General features: G+C 43.8%; 2 protein-coding genes across 2 annotated transcripts in view; one reads left to right on the top strand and one right to left on the bottom strand.

Moving 5' to 3' along the window:
* The first annotated feature begins 5,559 nt into the window (after nucleotides 1–5,559).
* Nucleotides 5,560–12,037, top strand: gdnfa (glial cell derived neurotrophic factor a). Its single transcript, XM_079289630.1, has 3 exons — nucleotides 5,560–5,678; nucleotides 6,540–6,770; nucleotides 9,203–12,037. The coding sequence occupies exons 2-3, from the start codon at nucleotides 6,566–6,568 to the stop codon at nucleotides 9,760–9,762; spliced, it is 765 nt and encodes a 254-aa protein (XP_079145756.1). The 5' UTR covers nucleotides 5,560–5,678; nucleotides 6,540–6,565; the 3' UTR covers nucleotides 9,763–12,037.
* A 1,578-nt stretch (nucleotides 12,038–13,615) lies between these two features.
* Nucleotides 13,616–26,483, bottom strand: part of wdr70 (WD repeat domain 70) — a 33,598-nt gene continuing 20,730 nt past the window's right edge. Inside the window, exons 12-18 of the mRNA XM_079289010.1 lie at nucleotides 26,078–26,162; nucleotides 25,850–25,988; nucleotides 19,870–19,970; nucleotides 19,490–19,569; nucleotides 17,662–17,778; nucleotides 15,896–16,058; nucleotides 13,616–15,177 (exon numbers count right to left, since the gene is read on the bottom strand). Coding sequence (XP_079145136.1) covers nucleotides 15,090–15,177; nucleotides 15,896–16,058; nucleotides 17,662–17,778; nucleotides 19,490–19,569; nucleotides 19,870–19,970; nucleotides 25,850–25,988; nucleotides 26,078–26,162 — 773 coding nt within the window. The 3' untranslated portion in view covers nucleotides 13,616–15,089. The remainder of the gene's footprint in view (nucleotides 15,178–15,895; nucleotides 16,059–17,661; nucleotides 17,779–19,489; nucleotides 19,570–19,869; nucleotides 19,971–25,849; nucleotides 25,989–26,077; nucleotides 26,163–26,483) is intronic.

Consider the following 26,483-nt stretch of genomic DNA (forward strand, 5'->3'; position numbering starts at 1 on the left):
GCAGTGTTGTAAATGCTTCCTGGTCAATACCTTCCTCAGCGCTGTACTCCACTCGAAGAACCTTTAATTCATCGTTTTCATCGTGGCCCAATTAAGTCACTGGTCCGTGGGAGCGAGCTTACTGGATTCCCATTTGGTCATGAGGTGATAATTCGTCCCGGACCAATAATAAGCTGTTCACACAGCGTGCAGCTATTTGGAGGCTATTGCGATGTAATGACAAGCTAAGCCTTGATGTAGCATTGACCCGAAGAGGGAAAACAGACCTTATAGTTGACAAGAAAGCTGAATTACTGCGACTACCTCGGCCCACTGTTTACACTGTATAGCGAGGGAGAACGCCCCAAAATGTACACAATGTAAATATACATAGTGAAATAAGCCTAAAAGGACATGTGGGTTTGTTTTAAATGGCTCGCTCTCGCTACACATTTAGTATCTGTGTCTGAGAGATTTAACCTTCCTTACTTCCTCCCTTCTATTTATAACAGTGTCATAGTCCTGCCTGCACTTTGATAGTACCAAGTGATCTCATTTACACACACACACACACTCGCTCACACGCAAAGTCAAACACACATACTTCCAGCAAGCACATACTTTTGGATGCACACAATCTATATGTGTGTGATGCCAATAAATACTCGTAAAATGTTTGCGCAATGACTGAAACGGATGGGAATACTGCTCCGAATGCCACAATGGCTGGGCATTTGGCGGCCGGCCACATCTGAATTGTAGCATGTCCTAATGGATCAGCTGAAAGCGATGTGAATCCTCCGGTATCTGCCCTGCCTACCTGCTCCGTCTCTCCGTCTCTGTGCCAAGGTTGATCCGGGGCTCTGTGTCTGCTGACAGCTGAGCTCACTCTGGCAGGAAACCGGCACACAACTACATGCAGAATACATAATGAGAGGCTCCTGATCATGATTGGCAAAAAGGACAATGATGCAGAGTTCCAGCTGCCATGCATTGGGTGGACAATGAAAGGAGAAGCTCTATAATATACTGCTAATAATGCAAACGGCAACAGCGTCGGCAGAGCTGACGCTGTTTACCTGAGGGACGACAAGGTGCTACGCTTCTGCGATGACGACGCCGGCCAAGACAGCGTTATCAGCTGTAACCCGCCACATGAGAGCAGTGCATCACGGTGGCCATAAGTTAGCCAGCGGGGCACGCTCACGTGCACTTAACGCACACACGGCCAGCCCGGCTTTGTAAACAAAGCAAGGAGAAGCTTGGATTACAACACACACACACAGCGACTTAATTTTCTTTTCATGACAACATTACTCTGCTATATCTGAGCAAATAGTTATCTGCTGCTTTATGAATGCTCCAAATGTTGTATATCACTACACCTATTCAACACGGTATCTGGTTTTCCTTTTGTTCGGCTTTGAACAACAAGAGGCTAGAAAATGTTTCATGCGGGTCATGTTCTAATTATACTCAATGACTTCAACAGCCACACAGAGTCTCTGCTGCTTTTACAAAGTAAACTGCAGAGGTATAAGCCAAAGTCACTGCCATGTCCCGAGACCTATCTCGATATGACATGTGCTCGTGACAGTGTATTCATTAATTCTGGGGGGAAATTCCAAATACAAACACGCCGCTATTCGGCCATGAAGGGATGCAGCTGGACTGCAACAATATCTGTGTTTTGTATTCTCACTCGTTACTGATAACCTAACATGTGAAGTACATGTGAAGCTGATGAAGTTGTACCCTTAGGATGTCTTGAGACCTTTGGAACTCAGCATGTTAATCATAGATCACAGCAACGCTTTCAATGAATTGTTGTTAGTCTTTGGTCCATTTCTGTTTTCTCCCACTGAGTTATATTTATTGCATTCACCTCCTGAGGGACTCGTGCACCGTGTGTTGAAATCTGTTTTCATTGTTCACAAAAGACATTGTGAAGTTGGAATAAAACACATTAAACCAGCCTAGATGGTCCACTTGTATTGCATATTACATGCAATAGTGACTCATAGAGTCATTTGTTTCATATTAAGTTGTACAATTCCATATTAAGCTGAAACAGCTGCATTGATCTGGATTGTTTGTGTGATTATTGTCATAGTTCAACTCTTTGGGGAGTCACTGCTATATGAGGGCCTGTCATTGCTCCGTGGAGGCTTGGCATCAAACATCAAGGTGCCTGTCCAGTCAGCCAGTCAGTCAGTGGCACAGATAATGAAAGAGGGCTCCTCTGTGGGAGTGACGCATCTCTTCCTTGCGGTGGTGATTCGTTCGGCTTACTCATGTTTCCCCTCCAAACAAATTAATATTTATTATCGTCACTCAAGCATTCAGCTCAGGGGGCTGATGACTCCCCTCGGGCCGTGCAGCGCTCTCGCATAAAGCAGCTCTGTGAGATGGTTCTATTCTCGGGGACCATCATCTTCTGGACTCTGCCTTTATGAGACAGAGGAGGGTCACAGAGGAATCCTTTGGTGACACTGCTGCGAGACAGCAATAAACAATACGGCCTCTGTCTGTCCCATCGCCGGGCAGGCCGTGTCCCAGACTGAGCCGTCGTATGCGGTGACGTGTAAAAACATCTCCGATGTGAGATCTGCTCAGTCATTTGTCAAATGTATCTCATGCTACCAAACAGACATTGACAGACACAGTAATGCGGAAAATGAGGATCCACCACGTTGTTTCCAATGCAATTATTTTGCGTCCTACAATATGACAAATAAATCTAGATTATGCTCAAATGTAATTGGTATTTTTTTTGTGTCGATTATCCCTCCGATTATTATTTTTGGTCGATAAAATGGTAAAATGTCAGTTTCACAATCAGTTTCCTAAAGCCCAAGGTGATGTCTTAATATTGCTCGTTATTGTCTTCATTGCTCCATTATCATAAACATTATCAGTATTATAGTATCAAAACAGTTGCTGATTAGTCATTTCTGTTAATTAACTGACTTTTTAGTGAATTTGTTTCAGCTTTGTGATATTCCTCTACAAATAGAATCAAAGTGCTTTCCATGAATGAATATTAATACAGTCATAGAACATTGAATAAGGCATTTAAAAGTTGAATCCAGTATAATGTTTATTTATTTATATATTTAAATAACAAATAAAACAGGTATCTGTAGCTTTAGAGGTCTCCTGATGAACTTTAAATAACCTAGAAAACCACAGAGAGACCCGACACTCTGCTCTGCCTCCAAGTGACTCAATGTTGTTTTACAATGTACCGTAATGTACTGCCAGTTCACATTACATTCATGCTTTCGAGCTTGTTTATGGTTTCTTTTCATTCATTCTTTTCACCTGTGTATTCCTGTAAATGGGAGCCTGGAGGCCGTCCCCGCATGCACTGGCATGGAAATGTTGCACAAAGCTGTTTTCTGAACAATTGAATATTCCTGGTGAACCCTGTTGTTTTTCATTTGATTTGTCTAAATCTTTACCCTGAACTAGTGAGATGCCTCAGTGAGGGCAAGAGAATGTAAAAAAACAGATGAATTCAGTCAGAGGGGGAATACGGCTATATTCTGACAGACACCATGAGAAAAATAAAGTGTTTCTTTTACCTTGAAGCTGAATATGATATGTTCCCCTTTAAAATGAAGAGGACAATAATATTTAAAAGATACTAAAAGACAAATACAGACTATTCCAGTGACATTACGATTCCAAGTGTCCAATTAAAATAGTTCAGAGGGGAAAGGAAGTTGATGAGGATCTGGACAGTAACAACAGAAGAATGTCACCATCTGTGTCCTACAGACGAAACATCAACTTATTCTAAACACCAGAAATAACTTTGCTGTTGAAGAATGCTAAACTATATGAAATAAGGTGGAAGTCAGAGCCAAGTTACCATACAAAAACAAAATGATATGAATTCAGAGGATTCTATCATAACAAACAAAAAACACCAGTAGCTGTCGGTTACCACAATGAAACCATGTGAGAACACGATGAAAAGGAATCCATAGAATTAGGACTTGGCTCAGTACCATGCAGATACTTTAAGAATGGGTAGGGCGCACACAAATGCTTGAAATAAAACATGTATTGACAAGAAGCTTCAGCCCATGACTATACACACATCTATGAGCTGTAATACCTCTGACTAACAGATAAGTCAGTGTGGATTTAAAGTGTCAATGCTGGGGATTTCTACCCTTTTATTGAACAGCCATCTTTTGCAGCATCTCACATGTTAAATTAAAACCAGAAAGCTTCTTGGAAAAGCAAGCGTTTAGTTGTTGGAAGGAGCCGGTCTCTTCTGATCACATGCACAAGAAATGAGTTTAATTCTTAAAGGACTGGGTAGCTTGTGGAATTCAGTTGTGCAGAAGATGAAAGGCGAGTGTATAGCTTGTAAATCATGAAGGGTGATGGAAAGCCTCTCAGGTGCCACATCTTAGCCGGTTCAGAGTCCTTTTTTTTTTGTGGTCTGTGCGGTATTGCCCCAGGCTCACCTTAACAAGAAAGTGCTTATTGAATGACCAGACACTCCTATGAGTTACATTTCTATGTAATAAATCTGGAGTGGGATACATTGCCAACATATAGGCTAAAACAAAGTGTTCACTCTGCCCCAAAATGCTGCTCTGGCGTATTTACAAATATGTTCTATGGCAAGTGAAGTGGGACTCAAATGTGAGATGTGTGTGGCCATCAGACGGAACATGACACCGGCGCGCAAAGAGAGCGCGGAGATCAGGTTAGAAACATGCATCGCAACACAACAACTCCAAATCGCATTCCGCGTATACTGAAATCGAATCCGAGGACATCAGGATGTGTGACATAATCCCAAAGACATCTGAAAACTGCGCTCCTCCAAACGGGGCTCCAGGAGTGGTTTGGAGAAATATTTGTGGACCTCCGTTTGCTCTTGCGGGGATATATAAGGGGCGGACACCAACTGCCCGAAACGTCAGAGCGCACTTAACTATAAATCTCTCCAAACTGCCCTGTGCGCGCGGTGCGGTGTTATGCGCAGACATCTGTCCCGCTTCAGTCCAGTATGAGGACAACGCGTGTGGAAACTCTTCGAGCTGCATAGACACTATCTGACCCGGAGAAATGGAGAATAAATACCCCGATCTGTGTTGTTTATCATGTCAACATATTGTCATATGTCGGCGACTATGAACATTTAACGCAGTTGTGGATATAACGGCGCTTTAACTGTTTTGTCAAGAGGCAGACAAGAGCTTCTTGCGTCCTGGGAAACAGATTGTTGGACCTTTGGCGCCTTGCTTTTGCACTGGAGGCGCTGATGTCTTCATTGAACTCCTCTCAGTCGGAGATGGTGGAACTCTCTCGGATTTCCAACGTGGAAACGTAGCATCCAATTAATCAGCGACTGCAACTGTACCCCGTAAGGCGCAGTGGCACTTGGTACGCTCTTTTCAACACCCACCTTTGGACTCCAAAGTGTGGGAAGACGCGTGTTTTTTTGCCGGATCGGAGAATGAAAAAAACAACTGGTGTGGTATTTTAGCTTTTTATTTCTATCGGGACATAGACCGCATTTGTACTCGTTTTTAAGGACCTTTTCGGAGTGTGGTAGTTGAACAATCCATGCAGCCAATTGAGCTTTGGACACTAACTGAGACGCGTTTTCTGTTTTGGATTTTAACACAAACAGCCAAGCGAGTTTCAGGTCTGCATGGGCCATATTTAAGGTAAGCGGAGCAACATATTCTTTTTCATTTTGAGAGTTTAAAACTAAATATCTTCATATCCTTCAGAATATTTTTGAGCAATACGAGACTCACTTTAGTCGTTTTCGTTGAAATAGCAAATTCAAATGAAAAATGCAGCTTGTGCATTTGTTAGGACTTTTGCACGGCATTTTAAGCACAGTATTTATCTACGCATAGCTGTTTAGGTTTACTACAGACTCAACATGCCATTAGAGAGAGTCACGTAAGCTTTGGGGATCGCCATCTGGCCAACTCACACCATTATTTAGGCGATCGTTGCCAACACGGTGTGGTGCGTGCTTTAACCAACGCATTTTTGTGTAAGGCGCACCCTCCGTGCCTCATTACAAGTAGCAAGAGCTCGCCCTCACAACAACATGAATATATGATCTAATATTCCTCATAGGTCAATAGAGAATAAGTAGGAGGCTGCTGGGGATTTTAAAACAACATAGTACTTTTACGCACACATTTACGCATTAGTCATTGTGTCATTATTTCTATGTTCGGGATACCTTGAGATTATTAAGCACATGGGCCATTTTCTATTGTGATTCATCTATTTAGAATAGCCTGGTAGGTTTACGCTGATATTTATATTTACAACAAATCCCACTATGAGACGGAAACGAAGTGTTCAAAGCCTCTCGACATGATGACACAGTTATTAATACAGAATGAGTCGGGGCAGGTCTGGCCACACTGTTTCAAACTCTTTGCTGACTTTATTATGAACAAGAGTTGGCCTACATTGCGATTGAAGAGTAGGTGTATTTTTGATCACTTTATATTTGTTATTTCTTATCATTTGAAATAAAAGAGCCTCTCTTATCTTTGCAGCTTTCTTCATAGGAACTGAGTCTAAGATGAAGTTATGGGATGTTTTGGCCACGTGTTTGTTGCTCCTGAACTCTGTTGCTACACGGCCTCTCTACCAAAACACTCAGCCAGCCAAGAGGCGTTATTTCCCCAGCGGCTACAGTGATTCTGCGTCCCTGTCTGTGGAGGAAGAAGAGCCAACGTTCCAGCGTAAAGATCGCAACCTGCAGGAGATCTCCATGGAGGATCAATGTAAGGCACGCGGCATGTTTTGACAACATCTTTTGTGAGGCGCAGTCACCGTCAACGGTGGATAATCGTCCCACATGGGGTTTCACATTTTAGTCTTGATCTGCGCTGCTGGTGCAAACCATTTAAAATCATTCAATCATAAATAGTGGAGCTGGCATCTTTTCATCTCATTGTCATGCAACGTGTTGACTTCCGAGAGGAGAAGTAGGCAGCATATACAGCTCATACTGTAGGTGGCATTGTGTAGAAAGGGCCCTTCAGACACCATTGGTTTGCTGGCCAAGTCATTTACACTAATCACACTTGGGAAACAGCAGGTAAAGTGATAGCCAGTGGGTTGAGTCAACAGTGGAGAGTCCTACATCGATAAGGCTCTCAGACAGGCAGGTTATCAGATGGAAGATCTTCATTTGTTTTTTTATTGCTTCTGTGGGTTACAGCACTTGTCAAAACAAGCCTGCAGCATGAACAAGAGCATGAGCAGCTCTGATCTCAGAGGTTGCTCTTCTCCCTTTGCTTGCGTTCACCTCTGCCACTCTGAAACATAGAGACCCCATGACCTTTGCCCGTCTGCCAAAAGTCAGAAATTACGGGTTTAGAGATGGCAGTGTGAATTGCAGGCGCGAGAGGCTGGACAACGCCGGAAAGTTTGAAGGGCCGAGTGAGAGTTCTGTGTTTATGTTCATTTTAACAGCAACAGTGGGCAGGAATTCATTTTGTTTGGATCAAAGTGACACAGTATCATCTTCACGCACAAGTAGACGCGGCCAAGAACTAGATAAGGAATGGAACATTTGGACATTTGTCCTGCCACCTCATATTCTTGTTTGGACCATGGTGACATCACTGATGTGCTTGTAACAAAAGACCATTAACTATGCACTAACAGTGTAAACAAAACCTTAGCCCTAAAAGGGGACGGGTCTGTTGGTTTGCGCGTAACATCAAAGTTTTTTTAGGCTAAAATCTGCAGGCGGCAGCTGCACGATGGGACTGATACTGTAGTAGTCAGCCAATGACAATTTGCACCTTGAATTGCTCCTTTGGCTGCCACCGGCCCAGTCTGTCAGCAGGTGTACACTGTAGCCACCCTGCCTGTCAGCTGACACACAATAGGAGGTGTCTAAATCAAAGGGCAGGTGTGTCTAAACAGATTGGCCCGGGCTCACCTGATATACGAGCAGCGGCCCAATCAACTGTGGAGCGCGGGCGGATCAGATGGCTTGTGTGCCGCCAAAGGAACAGGTAAGACAAGAGAGATAGGTGACACTGCAATATGGAGGCCGTGTTAACCACAACACCACCTGCCAGATATCGCTCCCCATTGGCCACGACTTCCTGACACACATCCAAAACACTCACAGACGCACGCAGGTAACGTGATTAGAGTTGGACCAGTTGATTCCCTTCAGAACAATATGTCTTCATGATTCGCACTCATAGTTCATCGTTGCCAGACCTTCAGGCGTTGGGAGTAGGAGCGACTTTACCCCATAATAGAATCAACATGGAACACAGGAGGGTCCAAGACTTGCAGTCAGTTCCCATCGCTGCTCGCAGCAGATGGCGGAGAGCTGAGCTGGTGCATGTTTTGAGTTCCGAGCAGACGAGAATCTGCTTCATCTAAATGAGCCAGCGCATATGATTTCCTTTTTATTTGGCCTTTGAAGTGTTGCCGTTTCAAATTACATCCATGAAAGAATTAAATGACTGAAAAACGATCTCTCACTGCGTCTCTCGTGGTGGTGTAATTGGTCCGTGCCTACTGTATCATCACAGGCGTGTGAAAGCAAACATGGTTAACTGCAGCTGAACAACCTTTAGTGACTCAGGTTCCCTGAGGTTGAAAACTAATGCAGGCAGCGTGCCGGCCTTGGTTATTCATGCAAAATCAAGTCTACCCACATCCCGTCGTTACAGATGTACAAATCTTCTTCTTTGACTACAACAAAGTGGAAGTGACAACACCCGCTGAACTTCAGCCTCCAACTCATCCCCCATCAGCCATCTTGAAAAGAGTCAAAGCAGGGCACCTGCACTCGCGGTCCATAAGAACAACTCTGGACTGCTCTCTGCATTCCTCCGCCTGACATCTAATCTATAAATCAGCACGCAACGTTTCTGATCTCTCAGAGGATTCTTCTCAGTATTTATGGACATTGTCTGCATATTTTTCAACACTTGTGTGAATGGTTTGTTGAACCGATTGCTTTGGTCGAAGTGCTTTTATTCAATTCTGCATGTTACGTACACATCTGTATTTGTGCATTTAAAAATAAGCCTGTTGACCATGTAATATGCAGTAACTACACTTTTATCATATCACAAGCAGAAATGATCCATTATGTTATCCACGGATGTCTCAGAAAGTCAGTGACATATCATTTTAATACCAACTTCATAAGGGAATGTGTTCCTTCTCTATCTTTCAGATGACATCGCGGGTCCCTATCCGGAGCAGTTTGATGATGTAATGGATTTTATTGAGGCCACCATCGGCAGACTCCGGAGATCGTCGGAGCCCAGCGGAGGCTCCAAGGGACGGCGGGAGCAGAGACAGAGGGGAGCAGCAAACACAGGAGGCGCGAGAGGCGAGAGGAGAGGACATGATGACAGGAAGCGTGGTCGGAGACGAGGCAGAAGCCGAGGTGGGAAAGGAGGGCGAGGTGAGAAGGGGAGGGACGGGATAGCGGTGCAGACCCGAGGCTGCTTGCTAAAGGAGGTCCACCTCAACGTGACGGACTTGGGGCTGGGCTACCAGACTAAAGAGGAGCTGATCTTTCGGTACTGCAGCGGCCCCTGCGTGGAGGCGGAGACCAATTACGACAAGATCCTCAACAATCTCACACACAACAAGAAGCTGGACAAGGACACGCCCTCGCGCACCTGCTGCCGGCCAATCGCTTTCGACGATGACTTATCTTTCTTGGACGACAATGTAGTGTATCACACGCTGAAGAAGCATTCTGCCAGGAAGTGTGCCTGTGTCTGATGACGTGACAGACGAGATCTACATCAGTGAACTAAGGATCACTGTTCCCGGCTGGAGGGGTCTCTGTTGGACTTCGGTCACACCTGGTCGAGAAAAGGGAGTGTATTGACTGGCGTTTGTGTTGGCAGTCAAAAACAATGGGACAGCCATTTAATAGCAAACTGTACATTCAACGTTGACAGTCCATGCTCAGTCCTTCAGAACCCCTGACCAGTATATGCAGGGGAAACGAGACTGTTACACTTTGCTAACTAACTGCGCTGTCTAAAAAAAGGTGCGAGTGATGAAAACTGACTACGTTGGCTTGTTTTTTGGTTTTTATCCCTCCGGAGGAATTCATTTTCCCAGGAACATCAGTTTTTCCACAGCTGCTCCGAAAGACTTCAGATGAACGCGGAGATTGGAGGAGCTGCAATCTAAATGACTTTCACTGCATCGTCTGGATGTTGACATTTACATTCAGAGCCAAGGGATGACAAACACCACGGCGGAGTTCAGCAAAGACTTTCTGTTGCAACGCCACATCTACATAAAATCCAAATCATATATATATATATATACATACATACACACGTGTGTGTAAGAGGTATATTTATTAAGATGGGAATTAACTTATTGTTATTTATTTCAATCCATTTTATGAAAGAAATTGTCATTTTTCTTATTTATTTGAAAGCTTTGTTTGTCCTCCACGGTGCTACTGTGGAGCATTTTCTCAAGCAAAATCTGAAAAAGGTGATCCAGAACTGCGAAACACATCGCCCACAAATCCTAACAATGCGTATCCGCTTCACTGAGATTCCAGAGTTTCTCCCTTCATGACACCGAAGGATCATCATTAGCTATCCAGCTGAGGGAGGGTAGTAAGAGACACAGAGGAGGGGACCAATAGAAGATGTTTGAGTGACTTGATTGCTTTGGAGCATTTTGAGGGGACGGCAGGGTAGATCATTCTTTTAAACACGTCACCTCATTTTTCCAAATGTGACCATGCTAAGACAGGGGGGGGGGACTTCACACGTTGCTCTCTCGGCAAATGACGCTTTGCTGCTGTTTATTGACCAGATTGAACATCACTCCGAACTGGAGCCATCACATTTCTGAATTTGAAATCTAAAAACCGACACGACAGTAGTGGTCTCTCCGAGGATCTGCAGGTGCCTCAGAGGATCCATCCTTTGAGTCACAGAGTACAGACGCTTGCCAGGATGCCTGCCTATCGGCACACGTTAATCGAAACCTCGCTCTATTCTTGTACCGAGTCTGTCAAAAGGCTTTGCAGCGGTTACTGTCCCAATAGGCTTTAAAGTTCACAAGACTGCTTGTGCTTCTGTCTCGACTCTGACAGACAGGTCTTACTGCCTGAAAAGGGATTTGAAAGTGATCCTCTAACATGAGTCTTAAACCAAATATCCCCGCGGGGCAAAGCCATGTTGATGAAGGCAGTTTAAGGAAAATCCAGCAACCGGAGCGGCTGTCGTCGCGGAACTGATGTAAATATCACAAGACTAGAGGCTTGGACAAAAGAATATGTTTTTGGAGGTAGAAGCAAGACGATGGGTAGGCTCAACATGCTTTCTACATGTAACAACTAGTTCAGCAGAGTTTCTTTCCCCCCCCCCCCCAAAACTATACACAAATATACATCCAGGAAAACAGGAGGCATTTTGAAAGCATGTTGCTGGGCCCGTCGAGACCCTGCGAGGGGATGGTGTTAAGTGGAACAAAGAGAGCCCCCGGGTAGGTCTTGATGTTAGCACGGATTAGGGACCAAGGTATCTGTGCCCACCCGGCAGCAAGCGAGCCAGCTTTACTGTGTAATCCCCCTGCACACAGAACAAATCCACTGCATCAAGCTGAATTAAGGCCAAACACTACACAGAGAGAGAGAGAAAAAAATCTAGCTTTTATCACAGCATACCTCATCAATTGGATCATCTTCCCCTTTAACAACTGATTCGTGCATAAGCCTTTCCAGATGAGAATGTGCAGTGAGGAGTCTTCCCAGAAGCCTCAGAGCGCCTCGCTTCTCTTCGATACCATACATTAAAGAGTGTAAACTGTGACCACCGGCCCTCTCATCTCCGTGACCGGTCGCTCCACTGTTCCTTAGCGATTAGTCCTTTGGGAAGACAAGTAAAAAAAAAACAAGGTAAAGATGCGAAGGAATCCTCGGTGTTAATATTCCAAGGATTGGATTTCTTTTTTCACTCCTTATTGTGTTAACACCTGTGTCATGTCGTCCCACCCGTTTTGTGTTACAGAACCAAAGCTCTCTGCAAACTTTATTTTTGTACAATATTCATTTTATAACTTTTTACAGAATTAAACTTGTTTCTATCAAACAAGCGTGTCTCCTGGTATTCTGCCATGTACAGCAACGCACCGGTGCCATATGGTGCTAATTTTGCCGAGCATGTGTTTACACAAGCATCGTGTAAAATTGAGGATTGAAAATTTGGGTTGTATGGAGAATTGCGGGGATGGTTTTGAGAGACGGCCCCTCTGCAGAGTGGCGTGCATTCCTGAACACTGGTCCAGGGTCGTACCGTAAACAAAAAGCCCGCCGTAAAGCGCCGCTGAGCTGTAAATTAAGGCGCTCAAGAATGTTTCCACCGAGCAAAGAAGATCTGGAAATGCTGATGAGAAGATGGCAGCGGTACAAACAGCGAGTCATTGAGCAGGGGCTCAAGGTGTGTATACAATGTGTAGTTTAAGTAATACAAGAGATGTTTCACTTCAAGACAAGTCTCAATTCTTGTAATACAAAAAGGCACAAGTCTCACAAGTTAAGTTTCAAAGATTTCGAGCCTCTGAATACTGACCTAAATCTTTTTTTTTTTTTTTTTTTTAATCAAAGCTGTTTTTGTTTTCAATATCACATGTCTCTTCAGTGCTGAGGCCCAGTAATTAAAGCTGCGTTTATCAGTAATTTGATATCAATAATGGAACAAATGACCATGTGTATGTAAAAGCCGCTGCTCATAGTGACAGACAAATACAGACAATCATCACCAAACTCAGTTCATTGTTTCTGGTTTTACAGCCCACAGCTTTAATGTTTTGGTCACGCTTCATTGCCTTCCTCAGCATCGTTTTCTGACGTAGGCATCCGCCTTCAGCTCTAAAAACCCCCCAAAAAAGCAGACAGATTTATCAACTAAACATTTTAGCAGCTAAGCGGACATACCAAAATTGAGACCAAAATCAGAGCTAAAATAAGAGTGAATATTTGTCAATTGGGAGATATAGAATATCATCAGCCGTATCCTTCAGTCCACAAATCTGGGTCCTATTTGTTTGTTCTCGTCAAGTTAAATGTAATATTTCATCCATCATAGTATCTGGGCCCGACAGTAATTGATTGCTTGCGGCCACAAAAGAAAGCTTTCTGTGGGCAGAGAGATGGCCAATGAAAACTAGTCACAACGAGGTCTGTGGAATATTTTGAATAAAACTATCTGGGGTTGAGTTTTTCTAACATTTTGATGCTTCGAGAAGCAGAAAACCAGCATTCACCTTCTCTGTATTGCATAGACATAACACAGCAGGTACTGTAAGCGAGAACGTGTTTGTACATTTGGATGAACTGACCCTTTGCCTGCACCTGGAGGCTGTGGTTTCAGCTCCACACACGGCTTTCTCTCTTCCACGTGCCAACTGGTTCATCACACGCCGATGGAGTGAATCAATCGGCGGTCGCTCTTCACCTCTTGCTGAGGGTTGAGAGCACTTTTTGTCAAGTCGAGCTTGACGTCAGCCTCTTCTTCCCCCCCCCCCCCCCCTGAAGCCCATCTCCTCTCAGCTCGCCACTTTAGTTGCTCTTAAAAACATCACATTGTTTTAGTCCTTCCATATTTCTTGTCCTGGTATTTCTCTGTCTCGCATTCATTTTATGGCTACAGGAAGATTGCCAGGACACTGAGACATTAGACTGTCTGCTTGTAACTTTGGTTGGCTGGGAATTTAAGACTGCTCTATAGTTTCACCCCCCGAGTAGAAAAACAATTCAAAATGTATACAGTGAAATTGACCATGTGGCTTAAATTTCTATCACAAACTAGTTGCGGAGGTTGCACTCCAGAGAGATGAATAAAAACACAAACATGTGTTTGATTAGATCTGTAGGTTGTGGTTTGCGCTGTCAGTTATAATATCTTGAAACGCTGTGCAGGTCATTCAAAGAGAAAATATAGGTTTTCGGCATGCTGAACAGTACAGCTGCTTCCGGATGGAACAAACAATCGAACAAAGAGATGTTTGTTTGCAGCCACGCCCAAGTTTAATATTTAAAATTTAAGAGTGAAAGCAATCGGAGCTGCTGGAAATATGATGCAATTTGGTGATAGTTCAATATTGAACTTTGAGTAGTTGCTCGAGAAAACGATCTTAACTTACGGTTGCATTCTTACGATTATTTTAAATTTGAATCATGATTTCTTATATATTCATGAATATTAGAAAATGCAGCAGTTGCAGCAAAGTTTACCGAAGCAATAACTTCGCAAGAGGTAGCTTGTAAAAACTTTATTTAAAGCCGTGAGTCAAAACACCGGCTTTGGCCCGGACTGGGTGAACCGTATATCTGCAGGATTAAGTCAGTGCCTCATAAAAAACATATCTGTCAGAAGAAAGCTGGTAAAAAAACTGAAATATCACTTTAATTTGTGGTAAAATATATCACTAGTTGACAAGAGAATACAAATGACTTTCTATAGGTCTTGAGGAGATGCTGATTGGAGTTTTGTATCGCATACAAAAGAATTGCACAGCTTCATAAAGTCTAAACCCTTAAAACAAAAGAGAATTGGCTGCAAGTTTGTGTACTTCTTTGCAATTTACTTTTTACAAACTAGCAAACTGTTCTTCAGAGCTGATGAACACAACCAGACCACAAAATCTGGAGACAATTTATGAGGCATTAGAAAACTGGAGATGTGGGACGAGAGGACAATGGAAATTATGAATATAATCAAAACAGACATAAACAGCCAAGTTCTTCCAGAGGTGGATGAATTGCAAAGCGAAGGAGTAGAACATAAAACTGTATTATGCTTGCACAGTAAAAAAAAAGAAGCGAAAAACCTGCACTTTTATGTGCTATCCCTCGACACAGAAGCACATAAACACGTGTATGCAAACATTACGAGAGGGAGGACGGAGACTGTTCAATTTAGTGACGTAATTGATGCTTCTATGCAGTGTCTGACAGTAACTCCGCGTTGTGGGATTGATCCCGAGACCTCTGGGTTACGGTGATATATACACACAAACACAAGCCCACCCTGTCTGCTGTTCTATAGAAAATGAGCTGCCGTTGATGCACCTCAGATCTTGCGTTTCTTCCACTCTGGTTCCTTCTCAGCTTCCTCATCCTCCTCCGAGTCCTCTGCAAACAAAGGCACTGGCTGGGTTCTAAAGGAAGGGGGGGTAATGATTTAACAGGTCTTTTCAGACAACTTCACAGGAAAGCAATAAACTTCAAATTTAGATAACCAGATAACAGAGTTATGAGGCCACAAATGGTTTACGACGTTTATTATTCGAATTTGAGTAACTTCTTCTGTCCTGGCCAAGTTGGGCTTCAGGAAGTCCAGGCTGTAACTCAGAAGAACACTGGACCTGCCTGCACAGGGCTGTTCCTCTGAGCAGAGCAAAGAGAGCTGTGATAGTGACTCGTACTTCTTGAGAGAGCTCAGCAAACTGGCTAAAGTGATGCACTTTATCAGAGCAATCTACTACAATGCATATCCCCAGTCTATCATCTTTAACTAGAGATCGTTTCCTTGCATTATGTGAAACAATCTGTTGAGATTTGGCTCAAAGCTTTGTTTCGACGTTAATGTAGCAGTCTGAGTCCGATAGTGATCTAAAGTTGTCCATTACTCTCCGTTCTGCAGTGTAAAGTGTGTATCTGGTCAAACCGCACAACTCTTTAAACATTTATGTGTCACACCGGTAGGAAGAAACCCAAGTACCATTACAATAGAGTAAGCAGCACTCCCGGTACTCGCCTTACACTGTCTGCTAATAAGAGCAAAGCCAGAGGCTGAACGCGAGAGGAAACGAAGAACAATGAGGTGGACAGGGGGAGTGTAAATGACTCATAGTGAGGATATAAGGGGGTTCTTACTGTTTGTATGCTGGGGCAACCCAGTAAGGGTTATCTGAAGCTTCCTGGGCGTGACGTAGGATGGCCTGTCGGGGGTTACTGTCATCCGTTTTATCTAAAGCGATGTTCTTCACGATGAATGAAGACAGAGTGCCACCATGAGCTGCTACTCTTCCTCCTCGACCTGTCAGGACACAAAATCAATATCGTATTAAAACCACTGTGTGACTACGCCACGACACACTATTTTAACAACTCACACAATTATCACAATCTGAGTTTTTTATTACTTTCGGTCGAATTTATGTAAACTCATTGCATTCTTGCTCCAGAAGGGAAAACTTGCTGCTTTCCAGAAAGGCCATTGTTATGGTTGTCTTTAAAAACAGGCGTCACACATGCATGTGAGCATTCCTGTAATTAAACACACAGGGGGACTGAAAGGCAAGTTTTCCTTTTGCTTGTAAGCATCCAGCCAACCGCCAAACATTATCTTCCACTGCAAAGTCACTTCACACAAAGCATAAACAATATAAAGACAGCCTGTCTTCTAAAAGTCAAGTAGTTCATCCTATTTTTAGAATAGAATAGAATTTATACTATCCTGATCCTTTTAAGGGGGAAATTTTTCTCTGCATTTGACCCATCCCTGTATATAGGGAGCAGTGGGCTGCCAATGACAGGCACCCGGGGAGCAGTTAGGAGTTCAGTGTATTGCTCAGGTACACTTCAACACGTGACACGTCCCAGTGGGGGATCGAACCGTTGACCTTCCGGTTCCCAGACGACCTCTTAACCCAGTGCGCCACGGTCGCCCCAAATAGAATGGAGCTACATTTTCATTTCATGTCTTTCTCCCAACTCTACATGTTTTAATCCTTTATATACAAAACAATTCATTGTCATTTAGCTTAGCAGTGTCCCATGAAAAGGCTTTATTGAGTAAATATAGTTTTTATTACAGTAAAGAAAGACAGATGTATTGAATACATTGTATATGTCAATAACTTATTTTGAGTGCAAATCATGTTATTTGCCTTATTGTGCTGCTGTGGCTTTTTTTAAGGTTGTTCTGGCAGGCAACATTTTCGTGACACCCTTTTTAAAATTTTGTATTTTTCTTGTGGGGAAAAATAAAACATTTGAACCGTATCGCACTGCGGATCTGTTAGATTTGCTTTGAGTACAAAGTACTGAAGAAATAAGTGAGTGAAAAGTGGGAAAAACGAATAAAAAAATAGCAGCAATGAGCCAACTGGAACCCAATGAAGCAGGAAATGTCGTCTGGCATCTCGGCTGTAGTTCAGACTGTAGCCATGACGCGTTTGTTAAAGCGTGTATTAAAGTAACAACACAAACAGATTGCCCATGGGTCCTAGAGGAAGTTCACAATGCATCATTGTGTCCCAGCAGTTAATAACGTGAGGCAACAGCAGACTGAATCCTTGAGGCCAAGTGGGAGCATTGCTGTTACAGCTCTCGTCTTCAGCCCGGTTGCATAATACCGAACACATCATCAACTGTGGATTTGTACATCTGCCTCAAACAGTCATGTTTACTGGATGATCCTAACAATATGATTTGAAAAGCACCGGTAGAACTGTAGCTGTACCTCGTTACTATGTTTTTGATTTTGCTCGTGGTTTTTGCTTCGTCTTCCAGGGACACTCAATGTACACGCGATTGCTTGCCTTTTCCTGTTACCTTGTTATTTTGTTTATTCTGTGAGGTTGATGTTTTGCAATAAAAGCCACAAAAAAACCCAAAAAAGCCCAAATGCACTTCACCTGGTCCCGACACAGGAGGTTCGGGTTTGTGGGATTTCTTTGGATCGAGTCGGTCCTTCTCCAGCTGTTTCCGTGTACTCCGCTGCCGGGCCTCTCTGAACATGGGTAAGGCATGAGCTGGAGACACACAGGGTAAACAAGGGTAATCAAGTTGCTTAGGTAACTGCGAGATCACATAACACAGCCGCACAAATAAGCAGACGGGGCACCTGGCAATATGTGTTTGTAGCTCATGTGAGGAGCTACGCTGCTGAATGAAGACAGAATGCAACGCTGACATTTCACAGTGTTTTTATACAGCAAATGCAGAAACACGATCTCACCCGCTACCACACCTTGCAGGAGATACGCAGCATTTACGCAGAAATACACACACACACACACACACCTGTTGAGCTCCGGCAGGATCTCTCCTCTTGTGTACTCTTTCTGCCACGGTGCACACCAACATATTCATTATATCCCCCATGTTTAGACTGAGACAATCACTCTGCCACTCGTCACACTTTTGTGAACACTATCACAATAAAGGACCCCAGTACTTAAATCCACGAGTGTGTGAGTGAACATGTGCATGAGTAAGTGTGAATGAGTGTTCCCAAAGGTGTGTGAGAAGGAGAGACTGTGTGCGTGTGAGAGAGAGAAAGGGGGAGAGAGGGAGCGAGAGAGAGAGAGAGAGAGAGAGAGAGAGCGCACCAGCATTTGTGTTTGTGTAAAGTGAGTGTATGCTCTGTTCTTATCCTCGGGGGTTACAAAGAGACACTTTTGTAAAGGGCTAGATAAAGTGATTTTCCATTCAGGAGCCCTGTCGCTGTTCAGTGTTAATTCTTCTCCTCCACGCTACATTAAGCAAAAAGGTTACTGTTAACAGATTCCCTCGCTTTTCTCAATGGGCCATCACTTGCTTCCTGTCCCCTCTAATTTTCCAGTGCCGGGGCATCAAGTGCGTCACTCGCCGCTTGTGGCAGTCAAACGCCGGCCTATTTCACACCCTGTCGGCATGGCAATGAAATCACACGTTGCATCTGAAGAGGCTGCGGTCGCCCAAACAATAAGCGGCGTCTGAATTGGGTCCGAGCAGCCAATCGGGGGGGACGTGTCAGCAGCTCGTGTATGTTCATGACTTCACTGTGGGGGCAAAGGAGCATGAGGCACGCAGTAAAGAGGTGACAGCCTCGTGTGTTGGTGATATGACAGGGTGACAGGTAGGGAGGGGGGGTAGTTTGTGTGTGTGTGTGTGTGTGTGGATCAGGCGGAGATCACGCCAGCAGAGGTGGGAGAGGTGGCCGTTCCTGCCGTGATCCGGCGTGACTGCAGACCACATGGCCGGCGCATGGCACGGTGCCCCGCGGCTGTCGATCCACTCATCCACACCCTGCTCCATCAGCTAATGGGCCCGTGAAAGCCCTATACACTCTCATTCCTCGCAAAGCCCTCGGTATGCGTGTGTGAGAGAAGCAAGAGAGAGGTAAGCACGTAAACAAGGGTTGGTATTTTTGTTCTTTATAACTAAGGAAGAGGATTCTTGGAATATGGTCCGCTTGTCACATCATGCACTTGGAAGACGGCCACCGTTGTTTTGAGGATTGGTAAAAAGAAGACGCAGTGCCTTATCATGTAAAGAGCAGATGGGTTAGTGGCTCAAGGTGGACTAAACTGCTGGAGGGCTTTGAGAAAGGCTCTTCACGTTAATTGCTTCAGTAATTGTTTAGGGCCATGCACGCCAAGGCAAGAGAGCGGGGAGTCATGTGCCACGTAAATTCTATTATTCTCAGAAGGTATGAATTAAACAGATTGTGAGTGTTTGAACAGGCATGGAGGAACTTACGTGTGATGATGTAATCTTGCGTCAGCGTCTCGGCTTGTCTCTCTTTCCGCTGGCTCTTCACTACACACAGCTTAGCCCCCCTGCAAAAGAGACCGTTTGTTACAAATGAGGCTATTTGAACGTATCATATAGAAAACAAGAGATCAAGGGTAAGGCCCTGGTTTGTAGTTTTTCACTCAGATGGATTAAACAGACAATTCTTTGATATTTTTTTTTGTCAACAATAGGATTCTATGTCGTGACAGCAAGATATTTCAGGCTGTGGCTACCCAGACAATAAGTGTAAAGATAAATTCATTGTTGTTTTTAGTGTCTTTTAGGGGAATTGTTTCGTAAAAAAGGTAAAATAACACCAGCCTTATATATAAAACCGAACGTACCTGTGGCTTTTAACAGGGTCATAGTAGACCTTGGCCAGTCCATTTCCAGTTCCCACCATTATCTGGTTAAGTTTTGGGTGCCACAGACAGCGGACGACGCTCTAGAACACACAGACAGAAACAAAGTGTTTAAAGTGTTTCTTTTGTACAGTAACTGAAGGTAGTGCATGTGAGAACAGCAGCCCACGGCAAGTTGTGAACTACTTTCTCTGCTGTGGTTCAGATTTGCAAGGATGTGAACAAAAGGCAGCAATCATATTCTATTGTCTTAAAGTATTGTGAGCGTGTGACCCAGGTTTGGTTGCGGTACTGTGGGGATCAGTCCCAGCGTGCTCTGCTGCTCTAGTTGACTATATTTGGTTGTTGGGATGAGGGCTGGATCCCTCAGTCTGTGTGTGTGTGTGACAGATGGCCCAGTGCCAACAGGCAAATGTGACCACATTTATCCAGAGGTGTGTGTATGTGAGGGAGCGATAGAGACGGAGAGCAAAGGAGGAGTACAGAGAGAAGTGATGAAGAGCCTCTGTTCATCCTGTGATATGTGAGCTGCAGTGGAGAGCTGGACTCCCTGCAGCAGTCCCTCTTTTCTTCACACGCGTTCTTAAAGCATCACAACCTCCGGTGACGACTTCTGTTTGAGTATGCACATTTATATTTATTTGCTGTGGTTGTGTATGTGCTGTAACGGCATAGATTTTTTTTTAGAGAGTGAGCATTTTTTATTTTTTTTTATGTGGAACAGAGAAGGCAATCTGGGGGGGGGGGGGGTCTATGACAGGGGCGCAGGATGGGGGGTGGGTAGGTCTACGACTGGGACGTCCAGATTCTGTGACGGTGAAAGCTGCTTAGCGCCCAGCTGTTCAGCTTCCCGCCAGGATACCATGGGAAGGAGTCTTTATCTCTCTCACACACACACTTTCTCACACACACACACACACACACACACACACACACACACACACACACACACACACACACACACACACACACACACACACACACACACACACACACAGTTATGTGATAATATAAAACAATACATCCAACCAATATGTCTCGCAAGCATGCAACGTAATTAAGACTCTTAAATTCACTCACAGCCTGCTTCAATTGTACACCAACCTGACACATACATACACTCTGGTTCTACGCTGTCAGAACAACTGCTCGCTGGTGTGCAGCGCATGGGACACATGACGGTTAATCTGCTCAACCAGATCATGAGCCGGCTGCAATTGATAGAAAGATCTGGAAAATGCTTTAAACGGGACGTAACACGAGCCTCACATATTCCAGTTACACACCGGTAGATAGATGATAACATGTAAATCAATAAATAACTGGAATAAATGGCTTAATCAGCACAAATATAAATATGTTTGCCCTGTTTTGTCTGAGCATAAAAACTGTTAATTAAACTGTGAAAATCTGCTGTATTTGTCCTAAGGCAGATGCTGATCCCAAAGAACGCTCAACACTTCTAAAAACATGTGTCAACATGTATGCATCAATTGATCTTCACCCGCTGTGAATGTCGAATGGATTATAAGTTGCCCCATCAGCGTTACTAAAGCAACGCGGACAGTCCCTACATGCAACGGAAGGCAGAGACAACAGTTAGGAATTTTGGTTACACTCCGCAGGTACTGTCAAAGTACAACATAGCATGACCCAACTCGGGGCAGTAAAACCAAAAAATTAAAAACATCACAGCCAGGTAACGGCAGCCCAGCCAAGTTCAGAAAACAACCTCTTCAGACCAAAACAAATCATTCTGTCAGCGGTGAAACGAGTCGAACGGAGCAGCTCAGTGGGGCCCATGCACAGCTGGATCCACTGAGCAGCCCGGAGCCAAGCACAGCTCCGTCTGGTCCAACAGTAAAAACTGCTCTCCAGATATTCAGAGCAGCATGTTTATACTCTAGGAACCACTGTTTACGCTTCATGTCCACAAAATTACATCACATCATGAAGGAGGAAACTTTAATCAGTTCTCCAGTAGCAGCCTTCTATGTCCCGTCAGATTAAAATACCGAAGTCTGATTAGGGATAAATAAGACAACAGCCACTCGGCCGACATGTACGATGATTATGAAATAAAGTTATGCAGCACTAATGGGACACAACCGTCGCAGCTGTGCTCCTTGTTCAGCCGCTGGTGAGTGGATCCACATGTGTAATGCTTCTGACTAGCTTAGCTACGCAGGCCAACTGAATTCAGTAGGAGGAAGGAGAAGTCGAGGCTTAGCACCTCAGCTGCACACTGAGTGGGCACATGTCTGAGAAATCTGTAGTTAGGATGAACTGCCTCACTGGAACGGGGTTTTTACATTATGCAAGATTTACTTGGGTGAGATGCACAAGAAAGAACATAGTTAAGGCCTCCCTTCTACCTTTCAAGCTTGGCTGCTCTTACGGAGGATGAAAGGCCTCCCTGAAGAGCAAGGCACCGGGAGCAGCTCATTGTTTAATAAGAGCTATCAAGCGTGACATGGTAGGAGAGCAACGAGTGAAGGTGGCCCCCCAAAACAGTCCCGTTCCATTCAGAGAAACACCATAAACAGGGCCAATCAATGATTCTTACGCTGCACTCCTGAATCTAAAATCTGGAAGTCAAACTGAATATCAGGCATCAAAACGCTCCAAAATACCAAGCATAAGAATATCATATTAGGGATGTTGTGATGCCACGTTCATCGATCCCAAAACAGGATTTTGGCTATTACGGAGTATGGATCCAAAGCAAGAGCTCTTTGTCATTTTCATTTAAAAATCTGTCACTGAATAGATCTGATTAGGATCATTCTTCTGTGTAAGGTAATAAAGCTGTAACTACACCTTTGTAACTATAAATTGGGTGCACCAACACTCATTTGGTTTGTGCAAATATACATTTTTCTCCAAGGCTTAGGTTGAGTTTATAAAATGTGATTAATGACAGTGACTAAGAAACAGTACGTAATATCGTTCCCCAATCCATTTAATAAGGTAATTAATGGCACACATGATGCATGTGTGCATCAAGTTGGAGCAGCTTCACACTTTTTATAAAACATTTTAGGGGCAACTTTTACGCAGTTATCGCACAACAACAGTGGAAAGAAGACAGGAAATGAGGGACAAAGATGCAACCAAGGCCGTCGCCGGATTTGCAAAGTACAGACGATCACTAAATACTGGAAGATGTACTGGAACATGCACGCAAGCTGAAATGTGAAAACATTCATACATACATACAGCACCCAGAACTAAACGCACACATTTAGAGAATGTGCACGAGGGCTGAAGGTTTAAGTTCCATTTGAAATCCAGCCAAGAGCTCGGCCCTTTGACAGTCAGCATGGTCTCACCTGGTTTCAGCCCCTTTTGATGAACTAAGATAAACTGAAGTATTTACCAAATGGACCTAAAACAGCCTCTGCTCCCAGGCATACCCCAGAACACCCAGGTCTGGGGTTATGTAGACTGTTTAGTTAGAAATGATTGGTGGCCCTTCCTTTGACTCGCCTAGCTGGTACGCCACTTTATAAAGACTGCACTTAAATTCTTGGGCCATCCGAGAAGCAGACAGCTGATGTAAACATAGTAAATAGCACATTCATCAGGTTCACTGAGTGCATGTCAACCAGAAATCACTGATCTGCTGCAAAACTAAATTTCCCTGAATCTAAATTTATATTTTAGAAAAGGGGGTAAAGCTGCCGATACACTTAGATTGTAATGGTCAGCGGGCTGGGAACATGGAGGTGTGAAGAGAAATGGATGCAGCGTCCATTCCTATGAAAGTTGCTCAGTAGCACATGAAGCCAAAAAAAGTTGGACTTCCAAGTAAAGAATTCAGATCAAAATACCCGGGTCTTATGCAACCGTGTGGCTGATAGAACAAGCACACTATCGCTTTCTTTGACCCCGCCTCCAAGCCCTCGGTCCAGCCCTGTTCTCAACTCCTTCACAGGAACAAAGGAACAGAATAACTCTGGATTTGGTTCAAGTGTTTGAACTGGGAAGTTGATTCACTTAAAAAAAAACAATTCCCACTGAGTTACATTGGCCCAAATAATGGCAAAACAACAAACGTCTATATGCTATGTTAAAGTAATTGATCTCAGTTGTCAACGAGGGGTGATTATTACCATTAACGGCCACTTACTATAGTTTCTCCACCACATGATGTATTTTCTCTGGTTGTCTCTATCCATGTGGACAACCAGCTCAACATGTGGACACGCATAAAGCTTTTATGTACACAAAAGCAATGAAATGACATAATACGACGGCAACAAACTGCTCAAATATGTGAAAGGCTTCAAACAGATATTTTCATAGACCTCATAGCTGTAGTTCCTCTGAGGAACAAAGCATTATTAAAGTATGTAAAACATTACCACATAAGTTCTGACAGGCTACAATTAAAAGATTTGAAAGCATTGCCAAGGCGATTGGCAGCCGGTGCCGTTTCTAGACTGAATTGTTTTCGGTGGCACTGGGTGAGATTTTGTGGGAAGTCTGCTGGATTTCTGTGCAGACAGGAAGAGGTTTTGCTGTTCATCCAGTGAAAGCGAGCTGAAGCTTTCAGAGCTTCTTACAATGGTAGAACGAGTGAACGGCCAATGGAAAAATGTGTTCCAAATGTTTTATCCTCTTCAGTACAGAGAAAAGATAAAACGGCCATGAAGTGATATTCTTTACAGACTCTTTGACCCAAAGTGTCTGAGGTCTTTCTTTGATGCCGCCTATAGCGATACCACATCTTAAATAACTCTAAAATCATATTTAAGTAAGGATTACAACAGATTAAAAATTATTTATTCAAATGAAGTTTAAATCTCAGATTAAATGAGTCAACTAAAACACAGTCCGCCCTCCTCTCCCCTCAGTTAGTGCAGCAGGGTTTGCACTTAGTGTCAACGCTGTGCCAAGGTTTGCAAGCTAACAGCAGCTGGCTGGCAGGACAGAGGGATGCACAGACACACAAACGGGGCTTTTGTCTCTTTCCCTCTCTCCAGCACGTTCAGTCAGTGGCAGATTTTAAAGTGTCACGTCTTAGCCAGGGAGACCAAGTTAGAAGCCATTAGCCTCGGTCGGACCTCAGTGTTATGACTACAGATACACACTGCTGAATGTGTTGAAAAGGAGAGACAGAGGAGGAGCAGGAAGCAACAAAAAAATAAATAAATACTTCGACTGAAGACGGCACCTCTGCCCTTCATTTCAGCACCTATGGCTAGTTGCCCTCACCAAATGGATTTCTGAGAAAGCAGGATTAGTAAAGTGCATACGATGCTCACGTGTTTGACGGTGTAGCACACGTGAATGGAACATGCCGATTGTGTCCGTACATAATTTAATTTCAAATGCAACTCAAAAGGCATATAAAAGCGTCAGGATCTGTCCTGCCAAAGGTTTGTGGGAATGACTTGCAGTCAGGAAAGGTCACATTACTCCACTTTCTCCTCGCTTGCCTCTGAACCATATTTTAAACTTTCCTCCTCCTTTGCCTTCACTCCCCTCCTTATTCCCCCCCAAAAAACACAGCCACGTCTATCTTTCAGGGTGAAGATGGAGAAAATACGTGTTCTGTCTCTCTAAACTCCTGTGGTGTACACTACTATGTGTTAGAATTTAAATATAAATAATAGACCTAGAATAATCCTGCGTTGGGTTAAATAGAAAGTTAAATAAATCTCCAGTGAGATGTGTTCGGCTGTTATAATGAGGCCTGTTGTGTTCTCAGGGAGATATAACCAAACAAAAACATTTGAAGGCTGCAGTTTTGTTTGAGCCAAAAGACTACTTACGTGGAGGAGGAATGACATGCACATCGGTTTCATTATGTTTTCCATTGTGTATTCATTGTCTTTCTTTTCCACCGCGAATATTCAGGGTAATTTCGGTTTGTAACCAAGATATCATACCAACCAGTCGAAAAACATCTTGCCATAAGAGCCGTTGTGGTTGTGGAGATTGAGGCGGGACTTACTGCATTGGTGACTTCTATTTCATAGACATTCTGAAAGGAAGTTCTGTCGAAGAAAACCAACTTCCCGTTTCCCTGCTCTCTCTTCACAGAGGTCCCCGTTACGAGAAGCTTGTCGTCGGGGCTGAAACAGCAGTCAGTCCTAATAGAGACAAAAAACACAATTACATCATCGTCAGTTCACAATCCACACAGTTTACAGTCGTTAAGACGAAAGTGAAGAATTCTCACATTGTAAAGTTGTTGCTCAGTCCCGTAGCTACATTCACAGGCTTCCTGAAGTTACGTATGTCCCACATCTTGAGAGTGTCATCCCCTAGAAAAAAGATGGAGACAACAGGTCAACTAGAAATTGTGATATTTACAGAAAGTCACCACAGTGGAACTTGACTATACAACAAGGTTGTAAGAGTTATTCTTCATTTACATGACAGAAATATGTTGAGTGACGGACTCTTGCACAGAGGTATTCCGGTTTGTCGCTATGAAACCTCCTGACTAGATCACGTACCAAAGAGGAACTCAAGTGTTTACATCTGTTCCGTGCATTGTTGGTGGTGGGTCCTTGTATTTTGCACAGGAAGAGAGAAGCTTCTCCTGTAACTTTGGATGAAGCAGGAAGTATTGCACCTAAACA

The sequence above is a fragment of the Melanostigma gelatinosum genome (genome assembly GCF_949748355.1).
Source record: "Melanostigma gelatinosum genome assembly, chromosome: 18".
NCBI classification, from domain to species: Eukaryota; Metazoa; Chordata; class Actinopteri; order Perciformes; family Zoarcidae; genus Melanostigma; species Melanostigma gelatinosum.